We start from the raw sequence: 18,280 nt of genomic DNA, 5'->3' as shown, positions 1-18,280 counted from the left end.
TGATTTCATTTAACAAAGTTTTAGCAATATTCAATTCAACCTGAATAAATATTAGGCACAGACAAATTGCTATCTCTCTGGGCATAGGTGTCTAATGTGTACAGAGGTCTCAATAGCATCCTTTTAAAACAGGATGAATTAGAAACTATGGTAAATTAGTTACTAGCTAACCAGACAAGCAAAAACACAAGAAGATAATGATTAGACCTTAAAAGATTGAAAAATAATAAATGACTGGGGAATTACCTTCATGTGTTCAGAAAAAGGTTAACAGGAACCCATCTTGTGTTTCTCCTCATTAGTCACACTTGCAAGGACACACTTTACTGAAGCAAGTTTGCTTCTTGCATATCTCATGGGAGACGTTGAAAAGTTTACCTATCAGAGCTGGGGATCGACTGCATTATTGTACACACAGAAGATATGTTAGTGATACTCCTTTCACCTTACCTTCCACAGGCAATCAGATGTCAGAAAACATTGGAATGAATTTGACATTCCTCGTTTAACTAAGAAACCTTAATGTAATACTACAAGAAATGATCTCATTTTCAAGTACATGTGAATCTACAATTCATGTTACATTTAAAATCTGCTGATAATTTACCATACACACAATTCTGAAACAACAACCTGTGAAGATAAATATTTAATGAAGTCTTTCCAAAAAAGGATTCTTTTCCAAAACCCTTCTTTTTTTCTTTTTGAAGAAAAGGGTGGATATCAGCCATTCATTCTTTAAAGTATTTTACTAATGAACACATTGAAGTAAAAGTAGCTGTCTGATACACGAAGTATGATGTTCTAAATGAAACGTCATAATGCTCGTGATGCTGTACATATGGTACAAATCTTCTACTTGTAGACTAAAAAAGGGGAAGTAGTATTTTGTGTTTGCTCTTTAGCAATTATTGTAAACATTTAACTTGTTCAGAAACAGTATTTTTACATAAAGGTGTTAAACATCTCAGCTGTTTTGTGATTGCAAGGCAGTACAGTGTGAAGAGCTTTGGACAAGGATGTTAGATCATTTGCATATGAATTTTTGTCACATCACTATTAACTTGAATAATTTGAGATACTCCTTTGGGGAAGGAGGAGATGAATACACAACACACATGGTAAAGGACATTGGCAAAAAACAACGTGCTGCCACACGTACGTTCCAGAAAACGTCTAATACTGGCATGGGGCTGAAGTAGGAGAACTATTTATCTATCAGTGCTGTACCTCAAGATCACAACCACCTGCAGTGAGACTCTGGATAAATCCCATCTTTAGCTATTTTTTTAGTGAACAAAAGTACTTATTCTCCTAACTTATGCTAGCATTATAGTAAATGACACATTTCAGGCAACGTAACTGTTTTAAGGTGTCATTAGAAAATAGAAAAAAAAAAAAAAAAAACATGGCCCCATTCACGTTGTGCAGAAAACACACACAATTAATGCCAGGAGGTTCACAGTGCTAACAGGAACAAACTCATGGCAATGCTGAATGACATCTGCTCAGAAGGCTCAATGTTACCAGCTTACAATCTAGTCAGCTTTAATGAAAACTAAAGCTGTTTTAGCATTTCAAGAATTTAATGGTGCCAATCTCAAACGGTGCACTTGCATGTACAACAGTAGAGTCTTTTGTTGTAATGGTTGAAGACGGGCAAATGAAGTGTAAACCATAGGTCTAGGAGGAAAGGGCCATTTTAATACTCTTGCTGTGAAGACAGGAAATTTTTGACATTTCCATTAGCTGTCATCATATATATTTGTTTTACTTCATTTATGGAAATCAACACATCAAGATGGGCAGAAGGTATTACAGGGGCAAGGGCAAGATATATTGAATTCTTACAGAATGAGAACTCTTAGTAATGACATCCTGTAGATGTGCATATGGTGGCATAAATGAGCCATATTTTAAAATACTATCAAACAGAAGGGTGTTCCTACTTGTGCAACAATACAAAAATACCAGTAGTCCAGGGCATTGAGCCATTTTGCTACAAACTAAAAGATGTGTGCTTTTCTGCTTCCTGAAACAGAAGACACAAAGCACTGATCACCCATGACCCCTATTAATAACAAAACTCCCAAACAACTTTCAATACAATGAATGAAACATGTTTGTCTGTCCATCCACACTAAAATATGATGCTGAGCAGAATTAAATCAGAAATAATTTGGCTGACAAAAGTTTACCTTTAAAACCAGTTAATGGGGCAGTATCAAAATAAAAAAAAAATCTTTTGACTTTCAGAATATTTGTAAAGGGCACATCACACATTTCATTTTTAAATCCCACCAAATGTATTGCTTCACCTTACTCGAATTACAAATGTGCTAACAGTAATACTGGTACCTTTCAATATGACCTAGGGAGACAGAAACAACCCCCTGCAATTGAGGCTACCGACATTAATAAACCCACAAAGGCATAAGCCACTAGCAGCAGACAGTGGTGTACATTAGAGTCAAAGCTTCATAGTTCATCTCATACAAACTTCCAACAGTGTTGAGACGGACAAATTATATGGAAGTATAGAGGTGGAGAAGGGGGGTTGGGGGTTAGAGATGTAGACACTGGATTCAAAATAATATAGTGTAAAAAGAATAAAATTAAGAGAAAAATGACAGAGAAAGGTCCAAAATATATGAAAACTAAACTTACACCTGGTATTTTCCTTCACTCGTCTATCTAGCCTACTCCCCCAACCCTCCATTTTTGTTCATTTACAATGTTACCGGAGGGTTCTGTTCATCCTGTTTTCTTTTATAAAGCATAATTCACAACAGATTTACAAACAAATTGAAAATGTACAATAGAATGAACAAAGCGTTAATTTAACAAAAAAGACAGAATCTTTTTTTAATGTCTGTACACGTATTTTGACTTTTAAAACTGTCTCGTACCTCTTACAAAAGAGGTAAACAAGCAGACATTTTCCCATGGTCAACTGTGTAATTCACATCCTTTGTTGGGAACGTTTCTTCTTTTTTTGTTTCTTTTTTTTTTTCTTTAAAATGGTCCATGCTTCATAAGTAGCTTTTCAAGGAATTTTTACATTATCCAGGTTATTTGATGTGAACAGGTTTTTCATCAATTTTTAAGCGTTTGCGCCGTGGCTGTACGAAGTCATCATCAGAGTCCTCTGTAATTTCTTCATCCTCTTCAGGTTCAAGGTCAGTGACGGCTGGGAAGCTCTGATCTGTGTAAGTTTCCTTCAGCTTTTCCTCAAAGAAAAGCTCAACAGTTTTACCTGCCTGCGCCACCTCAGATTCTGCCTGTAATTTAGGGTGGGGCAAAGGTAAGAGAACACAGAGGGGAAGACAAAGAGAGAAAGACACAGAGAGAGACAAAGAATCAGTAACTGACTACAAAGAAGATGGATGACCCTTCACCGAGGTATTAGAAACCGCTTACCTGCAAATTAATCTGTGTTTTCTCATCATATACTTGGATAATTCGAGACATCTAAAAAAGGGATAGTAGAATAAAAAATACAACAAAAAAGTTTTATACCACACGCATGAGAGGACATACATTGGCAAAACCAAGGTGCTCCCACATGTTTACTCCTGCTATGTTCTTATTTTCGGAGTGGGACTGAACAGGGAAACAAATCTTGGTTATTGTTTCTCCCACTATGGACCCAGTTCTTGTCAGCATTTTGCAAATTCAGTTTCCCTGTGATAAAGGACTAAGGCTCACTTCAGATGACTTATTCATATGTGTGCCAAATTGGCCATATTACCCAATTTGGTAACATAATGGTAGAGGGAAATAAAAATATTTGAATTGTTTTTGTTGCCAATGATGCAGCATTTTGACCAAACAGCCAAGTGTTAAAACTGACTCCAAAAAGAAACATGCCTATGAAAATCTGGCATGTTTTCACTTCTTACAGTTTTTAATTAACGTGCTACTGGCAAAGATTAAGGGATGTTACCATTTTTTAAATGTATTCAAACATACACTAACTAAACAACTTTACCATGGAAGGAAAGTAGAAACCATAAAGCATACGATTTTTTTGGAGCACCATGGAGGTATAGCTATCACCCCATTCACATTTAATTTTACAAATGATGTAGTATATTGAAACAGACTGGGGAACAATGACACACTTAAAATGTACCGCTGAAAAACTTGCATTATCACATTTCCTTGGTACAGAAGAAACTTGTAAGATATAAACTGATTAGCAAAACTTCCATGTAGGCAAACTATTGCCAAACACATAGCCCCAGAAACCACCAAGATACAGTTCATAAAACCCTTAAAAATCAGTAACTGAAAAATGTAAAGATAAAATTAAAAAGTAATAACTGATCCAAGAAAAAAACTTGCACACCAGCATTAACTGCAGGGCAGAATGTGTGCGTAACAATCTGAAACTGAATCATGCACTTCACTGTGAATCATGTAATTTAGTTTATCATTTACATATGCTTGTTTGGTTTGGCTAGTGTAACAACTGAGGGGGACACATTTGAATGGAAGAGCATCTGAAATGAGCCCAGATTACACAGGAAGTAAAGCAGCAGGAAACAAAATGGGGACTTTTACAGGGTTTACACCAACTGATTTTTCCAAGTAGTGCTGACGGTTAAGGCAAGGCTGAGAAGTTAATCAGCCTACCACAAAAAATCTGCTGGACATGTAGTTGTTATTCGCTATAGGCGTGGCATCAGCTCTGAAAAGAGAGGGTTACTTGTGAGGTTGTTTTAGAAAGAATGGCCTTTTTCCACACTACTTATCAAGAGGTCATTCTTGTCCCCACCCCTCATCATGGTCATAAACACAAGACCACAAAGCGTGTGGTATAAACACAATGGCGGAGGCTATGAGGACAAAGTTCATGAAAGCATAGCTACATCTTCAGTTTAGAAACAATCATGGTTTTTAAAATGGTGACTAGTACATCATGATCAGAATTTAAACAGGGTGTGGGAGTCATATAGATTAATACATGAGATGAAATGATTACTATGAAAGGATAGACAACGAACATCATGCAACAAAATCAAAGATACAGGATACATGCTTGCCTACAAATTCCCTTTACAACCTTTCCAGTTAAGCTTTTATCACTCCAGATATGTTAAAAAGAGGGGAATAAATTCTGGCACCATATACTTCACTTCCATTTTCTTAATTTATTTATTCCTACTTTAAAATTTATATTTAAAAATAATACAGTCCTGCTTAATTTCTGAATGAGAATTTGAACAATTCTTAATCAATTAATTTGATAAATGGGCAGTTATTAATACAAATTCTTTCCCTTAAAGAAACATTCTTTTCTGTTTAAGTTTTGAGAACACTGGTTTGAGGATCAGCTGTAAATAGAGAAGCTTACTTAGTAGATTTCAGGATACAAGTATGAAAGCATATTGATAAAAGTTAAAGACAAGACCAACAATCAGAGCGACAAAAGGCACACAATCAAGCTGGTTTCTATTTGGACAACAGACTTGCGAAACACACGTGAACATTATTACATCTACAATCTAAAAGGCACTCACATCAGTCTTCCTGTGTAACACTAAACACAGAAAAAGTGATTTAACCTAAATAAGAAGCTAAATTTTGACAATTAAGCACCTTTTTTGTGACCTGTCAACAGAGCTGCAATTTCCACTATAAATTACACCTAATTTTGCCCCTATCAGCAGGTTATCCCGACATGAATCATACATTTATTTTATGATGGCCACGTTGAAAATCTGATTATCTTCTACATATTAAACTGAGCATATGCTATTACAGAAAATGTTAATATAACTGCAGTTACCGTTTTAGTGGTAGCATATAGCAATTGTAGTATAAAAAGGCCTACAGGATCTCCACAACAGTTTTTGGAAACTATTGAAAAAGCAATGTGCAGGTTTGTAAGAAAATATTTTAATGAGCAACACGAACCAATTTATATGCATTATTCCTCCAACAATTATGGCCTCACCTTTTAAGATATTAATCTAGTATTATTACACTTTCTTGTTACAAGCTGGGGTAGAACATTTTCATAGTTTTCTTTTAAAATATGACAATATACATTGTTCACATTCTGCTGTATCCAGTGGTGTTTAAGATCAGATCAACTACTTGCGTGTCTAGAAAACTCCCTCCTGTTGACAGTTTTTTTTTTTTTTTTAACTGTGTAATTTCATATTGCACCAAAGTGATTTGAACTTCCACATTTTACATTTTGTTCTTAATCTTTCATTGGATCTATGCTTTAAACTTGAAGTTTTTAAATATGCGTGTCTCTACATAACACTAATAGTTCAGTTTTGTGAAATTGTGTGTTCCAGCCAGGAAGCTGCACCGTTCAGGTGTTAGGGATGATATAGCGAATGACAAAATTTAGATTAAAATTCTGTCAAGACAGTTGCAAGACATACAGTGCATCTGGAAAGTATTCACAGCGCATCACTTTTTCCACATTTTGTTATGTTACAGCCTTATTCCAAAATTGATTAAATTCATTTTTTTCCTCAGAATTCTACACGCAACACCCCATAATGACAATGTGAAAAAAGTTTACTTGAGGTTTTTGCAAATTTTTTAAAAATAAAAAAACTGAGAAAATCACATGTACATAAGTATTCACAGCCTTTGCTCAATACTTTGTCGATGCACCGTTGGCAGCAATTACAGCCTCAAGTCTTTTTGAATATGATGCCACAAGCTTGGCACACCTATCCTTGGCCAGTTTCGCCCATTCCTCTTTGCAGCACCTCTCAAGCTCCATCAGGTTGGATGGGAAGTGTCAGTGCACAGCCATTTTAAGATCTCTCCAGAGATGTTCAATCGGATTCAAGTCTGGGCTCTGGCTGGGCCACTCAAGGACATTCACAGAGTTGTCCTGAAGCCACTCCTTTGATATCTTGGCTGTGTGCTTAGGGTTGTTGTCCTGCTGAAAGATGAACCGTTGCCCCAGTCTAAGGTCAAGAGCGGGTTTTCATCCAGGATGTCTCTGTACATTGCTGCAGTTATCTTTCCCTTTATCGTGACTAGTCTCTCAGTCCCTGCCGCTGAAAAACATCCCCACAGCATGATGCTGCCACCACCATGCTTCACTGTAGGGATGGTATTGGCCTGGTGATGAGCGGTGCTTGGTTTCCTCCAAACGTGACGCCTGGCATTCACACCAAAGAGTTCAATATTTCTCTCATCAGACCACAGAAATTTCTTTCTCATAGTCTGAGAGTCCTTCAGGTGCCTTTTGGCAAACTCCAGGTGGGCTGCCATGTGCCTTTTACTAAGGAGTGGCTTCCGTCTGGCCACTCTACCATACAGGCCTGATTGGTGGATTGCTGCAGAGATGGTTGTCCTTCTGGAATGTTCTCCTCACTCCGCAGAGGACCTCTGGAGCTCTGACAGAGTGACCATCAGGTTCCTGGTCACCTCCCTGACGAAGGCCCTTCTCCCCCGATCGCTCAGTTTAGATGGCCGGCCAGCTCTAGGAAGAGTCCTGGTGGTTTCAAACTTCTTCCACTTATGGATGATGGAGGCAACTGTGCTCATTGGGACCTTCAAAGCAGCACAAATTTTTCTGTAACCTTCCCCAGATTTGTGCCGCGAGACAATCCTGTCTCGGAGGTCTACAGACAATTCCTTTGACTTCATGCTTGGTTTGTGCTCTGACATGAACTTGCAACTGTGGGACCTTATATAGACAGGTGTGTGCCTTTCCAAATCATGTCCAATCGACTGAATTTACCACAGGTGGACTCCAATTAAGCTGCAGAAACATCTCAAGGATGATCAGGGGAAACAGGATGAACCTGAGCTCAATTTTGAGCTTCATGGCGAAGGCTGTGAATACTTATGTACATGTGCTCTCTCAATTTTTTTATTTTTAATAAATTTGCAAAAATCTCAAGTAAACTTTTTTCACGTTGTCATTATGGGGTGTTGTGTGTAGAATTCTGAGGAAAAAAATGAATTTAATCCATTTTGGAATAAGGCTGTAACATAACAAAATGTGGAAAAAGTGATGCGCTGTGAATACTTTCCGGATGCACTGTATGTAAATAATTCTTGCATTTACATGAAATGCTCCAGAAGTCTCACAGTTGCTCAGTTTTTTGTTTTGGTTAATTAGCTTAATTTGAATGATCTCACTTCCACCACATCCAACACCAGATCCACTCATGTACAAAGACACTTCACAATTTTTGGGGTTTGTAGTTTTTGTTGATGTTTTGGTTCTTTTGTAATCCCTACTTTTAAATTTTTGGTTTTGGCCAGGACTACTACTCATTTTTACTTAAGAACTTCAAGTACTAAGAACTGCTGAAGAAAATTAAGAAAACAAAATCTTTTCTCACTATAAAAGAAAATTACTCTCGTTACTCTACTTCTTTTAGATGGCTTATTCTACATACCAGCATCATTAAATGAATACATAAAAGATATGACAACACTATATTTGTCAAAACAATATTACATTTAATATTTTAAGATAACAGGACAAAAGATAGCAAAAATCTCAAAATGTAGTCAATTGTAATCCTTCTAGAAAATGTTCAATTTCTTTATATAAAACATTAACAAAATGTAAATTCATTAATTTGATGTAACTATTGTAAAAGATTTCAAGTACTATATAATTGTTACCATTTTTTCAAAACATAAGAAGAGAGAGTAAATCAAATATGTGAAATAAATTTCCAGCCTCTTCAATCAATCATCAATGGGAGGAATACTTAGAATCAACAAAACAATGATGAAAGTGTAATTTGAATATTGTGTGCAGTTTTAGGTTTAACAGAGTCTTTACATTCTTTTACAAGTTTTTTCCTTTCTGGAAACAAAGCTATTCAGTGAATAACAGGAATCTGTCATATTTTACAAATAGCAAAGATCTGATACAACTAAAATGCAGAACTATTTTAATTTCAGTATTTTTATAATTTTTTATAGAAAAAAGCTGCCACCAGACAAATATTGCATATATGCTAAATATATTATCATATAAACATATACAGTACATACATAGGGTTAATCAATATATATTACACAACTTTGTTACAAATTAACTACAAAATTTATACTACCTCCAAACTGTTATATTCCATTTTGCAGAATCCTTAGATAGGCTTGCAATATATTTTCAATAGTTGTTTAATTTCTGTACTAAGACAATTCTTGCCCATGCATATGTATTCATACATTAACAACTACTTAGACCTTTTTAAAATTAGACAATTGAGCTGGTGGAGTTATGGAGGATAGATAGGGAGACTTTATTAAACTTAGTTAAAAACAACAATAGCTGCACAGAAAAGCTTGCTATTGTTTCATGATAAGAGAACACAAAAGTATTTCTTTAAAGTTATCCCAGTTTTGGAATTCTTGCCAGCTCTGGATGCCAATGTACTGCCATGTTTAATGTCAGTAAGTCACCTTTTGAAAACAAATACTTTTCATTAAATTTTTTTGCAACAATTACATTTGAAGCACTTCAAATTGCTTGCAACATTTTACATTGCCTGTACATACTCACACTGACTATTTGGTACACAAACTGCATTTACAGTGCAAATGCTGATAGCACCATTAATGCATAATTATTTAAAGCATGTATTTGATACCCTCAGAGTTAATCCGTTACCTAATAATAAACAGTGAACCTTAAACTAAAACTGTGAAACATAATATTTCAAGATTTATGAAAACCTCAAATCAAAACTAGTAATATAAATTCACTGTTGAACTAATACTTACATAGGAAACATGATAATTAAACTGCCCCTTTCAAAGTAACTTTAAACAGAAAGTGGGTTCACTATGGATTAATGATATCACATGTTATCTTAAATTTGAAAGACAGTGGAGGTCAATGTTTTTGCAAGTTTACCAGCTAATCTTAATGAGCGAGAGTGATATTTTTAACTTGATTTCTGAAATCCAGTGTCCCAACTTGATTTTTTGCCCTGTTCCAAATATCTCTTCTGTTCCTTTTCCGGTTTTCTGTGGTGGCGATCTGTGCCACCACCACCTGATCAAAGCACCGTGATGTCCCTACATTGATGGATTAAAGGCCAGAAGTCCACATGACAGTCATCATCAAATTCTTCCATGAGAACCCTGAATACAATGAGGACTGATTGAGGTCATTTATGTTAGGTAGAATGCCTAGAGGGGGCTGGGCGGTCTCGTGGCCTGGAACCCCTGCAGATTTTATTCTTTTTCTCCAGCAAGTTTTTTTTTTTTTTCTTTCTTGTCCTCCCTGGCCAACGGATCTTACTTTTATTCTATGTTAATTAGTGTTCCTTTATTTTAATTCTTATTTATTTTGTCTTTTTTCTCATTCTTCATCATGTAAAGCACTTTGAGCTGCATTATTTGTATGAAAATGTGCTCTATAAATAAATGTTGTATTTATATTTAACTCACTTGTGATGTAAGCAATACTGCACATAACTAATACATCATTAATTAATGGAATCCCTCTAAAAGTAGGGTTTGTTAAATCTCTTAAAAGAATATTCTTAAAAATTACAAAGCAACTAATTTTAGTTTTTTCAAAATTTTAAGAGAAAACTATAATCTTGTACCTCAGATTTTAAACTACAATCTTTGAAAAAAAAATTCAGTCTTAATTTTGCACTGCTGAGGGTACATAAACTAATTTGATTTTTTCAATTTCATCTAATGCTACTATTGTTCAAAGATTTCTTTACATCTGTGAGAACTGAGTTAGTCCATAAAGCAGTGTTCTTACTTGGTAAACGTTACACTTTTTAATTATACTGTGTCTAAGTCTGAAGGCAGTAATCCTCCAATCCTGTATTAAAGTTAGCCAGGGTGTTCTTCACGGTACAGTTTTGGGACCATTTCTGTTTATGATAACTTTCACCCATATGCCATGGACAACTGGCTACATATGTTATTTAAAACAAATGACATGTTCTCAGTTAAATTACTAACCACTATAAAACAATGGGTAATTAATAACTTTCTTTAAATTCAGAAAAACCTGTTCTTCTCAAGGGTTGTAATTCAATACTAAAAATTCTAAACTCGAAAGGCCTGCCTGAAATTTATCTAAATCTTTCCAAAGGTTTCTCTTTAAACATGCTTTAAGGTGGTTGCTAAAGATGCAGAATCCTCAAAAACAAGTTAATTGTTGTTTCACCCAACAAAGGGGCTCACTGAGTTGATTAAGATGGGTTTTGGTTAAAAAAAAAAACACACACATATACATAAATACATTACATACACACACACAGGTGGTCAGTGATATAGTTTGTATACTGTCAGCTAGAAATCCACAAAGGGAGAAAAGAACAAATAATTTACCTTAAAGTAAAGGACTATTTTAAGATAAGAGACTCACTTTTTCTCCCTTTGTGGATTTCAAACACATACACATACAGTGGTGTGAAAAACTATTTGCCCCCTTCCTGATTTCTTATTCTTTTGCATGTTTGTCACACAAAATGTTTCTGATCATCAAACACATTTAACCATTAGTCAAATATAACACAAGTAAACACAAAATGCAGTTTTTAAATGATGGTTTTTATATTTAGGGAGAAAAAAAATCCAAACCTACATGGCCCTGTGTGAAAAAGTAATTGCCCCCTTGTTAAAAAATAACCTAACTGTGGTGTATCACACCTGAGTTCAATTTCCGTAGCCACCCCCAGGCCTGATTACTGCCACACATGTTTCAATCAAGAAATCACTTAAATAGGAGCTGCCTGACACAGAGAAGTAGACCAAAAGCACCTCAAAAGCTAGACATCATGCCAAGATCCAAAGAAATTCAGGAACAAATGAGAACAGAAGTAATTGCGATCTATCAGTCTGGTAAAGGTTATAAAGCCATTTCTAAAGCTTTGGGACTCCAGCGAACCACAGTGAGAGCCATTATCCACAAATGGCAAAAACATGGAACAGTGGTGAACCTTCCCAGGAGTGGCCGGCCGACCAAAATTACCCCAAGAGCGCAGAGACGACTCATCCGAGAGGTCACAAAAGACCCCAGGACAACGTCTAAAGAACTGCAGGCCTCACTTGCCTCAATTAAGGTCAGTGTTCACGACTCCACCATAAGAAAGAGACTGGGCAAAAACGGCCTGCATGGCAGATGTCCAAGACGCAAACCACTGTTAAGCAAAAAGAACATTAGGGCTCGTCTCAATTTTGCTAAGAAACATCTCAATGATTGCCAAGACTTTTGGGAAAATACCTTGTGGACTGATGAGACAAAAGTTGAACTTTTTGGAAGGCAAATGTCCCCGTTACATCTGGCGTAAAAGGAACACAGCATTTCAGAAAAAGAACATCATACCAACAGTAAAATATGGTGGTGGCAGTGTGATGGTCTGGGGTTGTTTTGCTGCTTCAGGACCTGGAAGGCTTGCTGTGATAGATGGAACCATGAATTCTACTGTCTACCAAAAAATCCTGAAGGAGAATGTCCGGCCATCTGTTCGTCAACTCAAGCTGAAGCGATCTTGGGTGCTGCAACAGGACAATGACCCAAAACACACCAGCAAATCCACCTCTGAATGGCTGAAGAAAAACAAAATGAAGACTTTGGAGTGGCCTAGTCAAAGTCCTGACCTGAATCCAATTGAGATGCTATGGCATGACCTTTAAAAAGGCGGTTCATGCTAGAAAACCCTCAAATAAAGCTGAATTACAACAATTTTGCAAAGATGAGTGGCCAAAATTCCTCCAGAGCGCTGTAAAAGACTCATTGCAAGTTATCGCAAACGCTTGATTGCAGTTATTGCTGCTAAGGGTGGCCCAACCAGTTATTAGGTTCAGGGGGCAATTACTTTTTCACACAGGGCCATGTAGGTTTGGATTTTTTTTTCTCCCTAAATAATAAAAACCACCATTTACAAACTGCATTTTGTGTTTACTTGTGTTATATTTGACTAATGGTTAAATGTGTTTGATGATCAGAAACATTTTGTGTGACAAACATGCAAAAGAATAAGAAATCAGGAAGGGGGCAAATAGTTTTTCACACCACTGTACATATGTACATACACATAGATATCATAAACTCTTACTCATATATACACAAACACACATATATTTTATATATATATATATATATATAGTACTGGTCAAAAGTTATAGAAAACTTCAGCTTTTTGTAGTTTTTATGGAAATGCATGCAATTTAATGTCTTAATGTATCATGAAACCAAGGCATAAAACAGACAAATAAAAAAAAATCAGTGAAGGAATCATTAGGTGTATAAAATTGCATTCAAATTTTTGATTCATCAAAGTAGCTACCTTTTACTGATAATTATGGCCAAACTGTGGTAAGGCTTTTCATTCAGAATGGCATTCACCAACTCTACTTCCAACAAAAGAACCCCAGACCATCACACTTCCTCCAGATTGACAGGGAGATTGACAGATGGTGTCACACACTGAGGAACATCCTTTCAACAATGTAGAAAAACCCTATTTTGTTATTTAAGTAATGGTTTTCTTACTGCCATTCACCTCGTTAAACTTACAGCACAAAGTCTCCTCTTCACAGTAGAAACCAAGACTTACTTTTGTTGATCACTGTTAAAACTGTGCTTGAAGCTTTTGTGCTATGAGGTGCTTATCATACAAGCTGGTGACCCTTAGAAACTTGTCTTCTGACTGGGTTGTGACTTAGGGTTTGCTGGATCTTTTCCTATTAGAGTTTCTTCCAGTTTACAATTGTCTTTGGATTGTGTAGGGCACCAAACTCACTGAAAGTTTGATTTTTTTTTTGCAATTTCTCTAAATATAAGGCCTATACTTATGACGGTAATAATGCGCTTTTCTCGTTTCATTTGTTAATTTCTGTTTTCTTGTCATTATCATTGGAATTTACAATTTTCTATAGTGCAAAGTTGTCTAAGTAGTACTTAAGTGTGTTCCAACTCTGCTTTAAAACAGAGGGTTTTTAAGTAATCAACAGAAGTTGGAACACCTCTGCAAATTGTTTGCTTCAACTTATAAGGCTTAAATTACTTTAATTGCTGCAGAAAATCTAAGTTGTAACCTATTAGTTCTTCACTGAAGAAAGCCAATTTGTAATATTCTGAAGTTTCCTTTTTTTTTTCAGTTTTTGCTAACCTAAAGTTTAAAATGTAAAACCTCCTGGCAGTTAATTTCTTAACTTTTCACCACTTTAGGTCATTCACTGCATTTCATCTGATTACATTTGAAGAAAAAAATGGAAAAACTGAGGTGTTCTAAAACTTTTGACTGGTAGAGTGCATAAATACAGTGTGTGTATGTGTGTATAGGTGGTCAGGTTGTTATCCAATTGTGGGTTTGGGGCATATTCACAAACAGACAGATGATTGCAATCCACATGGCATCTTTAAGGTTCCTTTTTAAAGGTCCTGCCAGCTCAGTCTTCTTCCCAGCAACCCCTGCACCGTCTGAAGCTGTCCAATAGTGTTATAACACAGGAACTGCTGAAACTGCAGGAATTTTAAGCAGCACTTCTACAACTCAAGGGACTTACTATACATCCGGTCATGTTTGAATACATATATACCAGACCATCTATTGTCCAGATGACCAGTCAATCGGAATCAAATGTGATCTTAAGTCAATGACTGGCTGTACAGTGAGGAACGTAAGTATTTGAACACCCTGTGATTTTGCAAGTTCTCCCACTTAGAAATCATGGAGGGGTCTGAAATTTACACTGTAGGTGCATTCCCACTGTGAGAGACAGAATGTAAAAAAAAATTCAGGAAATCACATTGTATGATTTGTACAGAATTTATTTGTATTGCACTGCTGCACATAAGTATTTGAACACCTAGCAATCAGCAAGAATTCTGGCTCTCAAAGACCTGTTACTCTGCCTTTAAGAAGTCCACCTCTGCTCCACTTAGTAATCTTAATTAGTAGCACCTGTCTGAGCTCTTTAAAGACACCTGTCCACCCCACAGTCAGACAGACTCCAACTACTACCATGGGCAAGACCACAGAGCTGTCAAAAGACACCAGAGACAAAATTGTGGACCTCCACAAGGCTGGGAAGGGCTACGGGACAATTGCCAAGCAGCTTGGTGAAAATAGATCAACTGTTGGAGCAACTGTCAGAAAATGGAAGAGGCTAAAGACGACTGTCAGTCTCACTTGGACTGGAGCTCCATGCAAGATCTCACCTTGTGGGGTATCACAGATGATAAGAAAGGTGACGAATCAGCCCAGAACTACACGGGAGGAGCTGGTCAATGACATGAAGAGAGCTGGGACCACAGTTTCAAAGGTCACTGTCGGTAGAACACTATGCCGTCATGGTTTTAAATCAAGCATTGCACGGAAGGTTCTCCTGCTCAAGTCATCACGTGTCCAGGCCCGTCTGAAGTCTGCCAGTGACCATCTGGATGATCCAGAGGAGGCATGGGAGAAAGTCATGTGGTCAGACGAGACCAAAATAGAACTTTCTGGTCTAAACTTCACTCGACGTGTTTGGAGGAAAAAGAAGGAGGAGTTGCATCCCAAGAACACCATCCCTACTGTGAAGCATGGGGGTGGAAACATCATGCTTTGAGGGTGCTTTTCTGCGAAGGGGACAGGATGACTGCACTGTATTAAGGAGAGGATGAATGGGGCCATGTATTGTGAGATTTTGAGCAACAACCTCCTTCCCTCAGTCACAGCACTGAAGATGGGTCGTGGCTGGGTCTTCCAATATGACAATGACCCGAAGCACACAGCCAGGATAACCAAGGAGTGGCTCCGTAAGAAGCATATCAAGGTTCTGGAGTGGCCTAGCCAGTCTCCAGACCTAAATCCAATCGAAAATCTTTGGAGGGAGCTGAAACTCCGTGTTGCTCAGCGCCAGTCCCGGAACCTGACAGATCTAGAGGAGATCTGTGTGGAGGAGTGGGCCAAAATCTCTGTTGCAGTGTGTGCAAACCTGGTCAAGAACTACGGGAAACGTTTGACCTCTGTAATTGCAAACAAAGGCTTCTGTACCAAATATTAACACTGATTTTCTCAGGTGTTCAAATACTTATGTGCAGCAGTGCAATACAAATAAATTCTGTACAAATCATACAATGTGATTTCCTGAATTTTTTTTTTTACGTTCTGTCTCTCACAGTGGGAATGCACCTACAATGTGAATTTCAAACCCCTCCATGATTTCTAAGTGGGAGAACTTGCAAAATCGCAGGGTGTTCAAATACTTATGTTCCTCACTGTATGTATGTATGTATATATGTAAAACATTGCAAGTTGGGGGTGTCTGTGTAATTAGGTATGATTGCTTTTTTCACAGCACACATTGGTTTCCTTGATATGAGTACAGCAACCTTTGAATGTTAAAAGAATTACATGGGTTTATTGAGCAGGATAATTAAACTCCTGAACATGGTTGTAAATTCATTTATATGTCAAAATTCTCATTAACTATTAACCATTCCCTAGATCACAGTTCAAATTATTGTGGTGTTATCAGCAATTTGGGGTTGGGATACCAGGTAGCAAGTTTACAAAAAATTTTGTGATACATTGAATGCAACACGAGTGAGTGTAACAATGATGGACTTTCAACACTTTGCTAAGTCCATGATTGGTCAAATTTAGGATGTTTGAAAATTAAATTTAGAACCGCTCTGCTATTCCACTAGAAATTCCCAGTGAAAGTTTTAGTCAAGTGCGTACACTACAAACACTCAAACAAAAGATTTAAACTTTAAAACTTAAATTTAACAGTTATTACTTTCTTTTTAATCATTTAATGTTAATTACTTAAACACTGTACATTAGTATAAAGTAAATTAATATTTAAAAATAAACATTTGCATAAAAAGGTTGCAGAGGAAAAAATGCAATTTAACGATTCTATTTATGCAACCCTATGGCACCATCTTATGGATATAAAAGGAAACAAGTCATGCAAGACCACGTAATTGTCAGAATATATTGATTTTCAAGAAAAAAAACCTCTTGTATTTCTTTAAACAATTCCCCCAAAAAGATGTAAAGGAAGTAAATTTAAATTAACTGAAAACAATGTGCACTTTTCTTAGAAAATAAAAAGGTAGCTCTGATCCCCTCCATTTACCAGAACATTAATTGTTTCTTTCAATAAAAAAGCCATATTATTAATAAGCATAATACACCTTTCAAGTGTTTACACTTCTTTTTGTTTATAAACTATGGATCTTGATTTTCACCCACAGCTGAGGAGGGTGTATGCTTTAGAACCGCCCGCAACAATTCAATGAATTATAGATCTAGTGATTGTGGAATTGTTTACAGTTTATAAAACCATGTTTGCATAAGTCTAGCAGTGAGAATAGGAGAACACCATGAGGCAAATGCTGGACCTAAGGACTCTTGTGAGATGGGTATTTGTATAATTATAGAAGCCCGCCATGTTTAACAGTAGATAAACATTGAGGGATGAAGGCATACCTAAGACTTTCTTTCAATGTAAACCCATCCAGATGTAGGAAAATGAATGAAGAATGAATCATCACACCATACTTCCTTTTCTTCCCATTACTTGGAAGCCCATGTCTTATCCTTGTTGTGCTGGCCCTTGACTGGGTTCATTCTATTATGTGGTAATTTCTGAATTTAGCAACTTAATCAAGAAGTGTACATCACTCTCAGTAAATAATCATCAACTTGTGACTGCTTCTCTTGCCTGTACAGTTGGTTTATGTTTGGCATATGCTGGAAGCATTATTTAGATGGATGCCCTTCAAGCATTACATTTAGAAGTTGTTGTGACTGATGGACTTGTAATTCAGGCAATAATTATTTGGCCTATTTGGAACTCTGTTAGTTGTTTCATGTAAATTTGAAACAAAGACCACTTTTATAGTCAAAATGTAATGCAACCCATTTAACATGACTCACCTTTGCAGGTGCATTTTTAATTGTGGTGTAGTTATTTCAAAGTTAAACTCCTTTTCACGTGGTACTTCTTACTTTGTCCACCCCTATACATTTTATTACTGAATGTCTGTTGGTCTCCATACAAGGTAAAGTTTTATACAAGTTAAACCAATGTAAAAACATTAATTTCTGTCTCATGTTGCACATCTTGTATCTATCATTAAACAGAGAGCAGTCAGACAGAAAAGATGCTCCTTAGTACTTGCAACATCATTCAGCAGGCAAGTATGCTCTCAACAAGCTGCCGTTATAAATGTAATTGTCTCTCAAAATATCTCTCATATGTGGATACTTCTTAGGTTAAAAGAATAAAAAAGTATATGCATATAGCATACTTGATATAAGTGATCTAATATGATGGCTATTCATTTTAATTT

The 18,280-nt window shown here is 36.5% G+C and overlaps 1 protein-coding gene across 2 annotated transcripts in view; it reads right to left on the bottom strand.

Moving 5' to 3' along the window:
• Positions 1–2,983: 2,983 nt before the first annotated feature.
• trim33 (tripartite motif containing 33) overlaps positions 2,984–18,280 on the bottom strand; it is a 180,446-nt gene continuing 165,149 nt past the window's right edge. For both annotated transcript variants that reach the window (XM_051925147.1, XM_028798092.2), the window contains exons 19-20: positions 3,421–3,471; positions 2,984–3,281 (exon numbers count right to left, since the gene is read on the bottom strand). In XM_051925147.1, coding sequence (XP_051781107.1) covers positions 3,072–3,281; positions 3,421–3,471 — 261 coding nt within the window. In that variant the 3' untranslated portion in view covers positions 2,984–3,071. The remainder of the gene's footprint in view (positions 3,282–3,420; positions 3,472–18,280) is intronic.

The sequence above is a fragment of the Erpetoichthys calabaricus genome, chromosome 3, assembly GCF_900747795.2.
Source record: "Erpetoichthys calabaricus chromosome 3, fErpCal1.3, whole genome shotgun sequence".
NCBI classification, from domain to species: Eukaryota; Metazoa; Chordata; class Cladistia; order Polypteriformes; family Polypteridae; genus Erpetoichthys; species Erpetoichthys calabaricus.
Note: the sequence above shows the minus strand (reverse complement) of the source record. Positions and strands in the feature narration are given on the sequence as shown.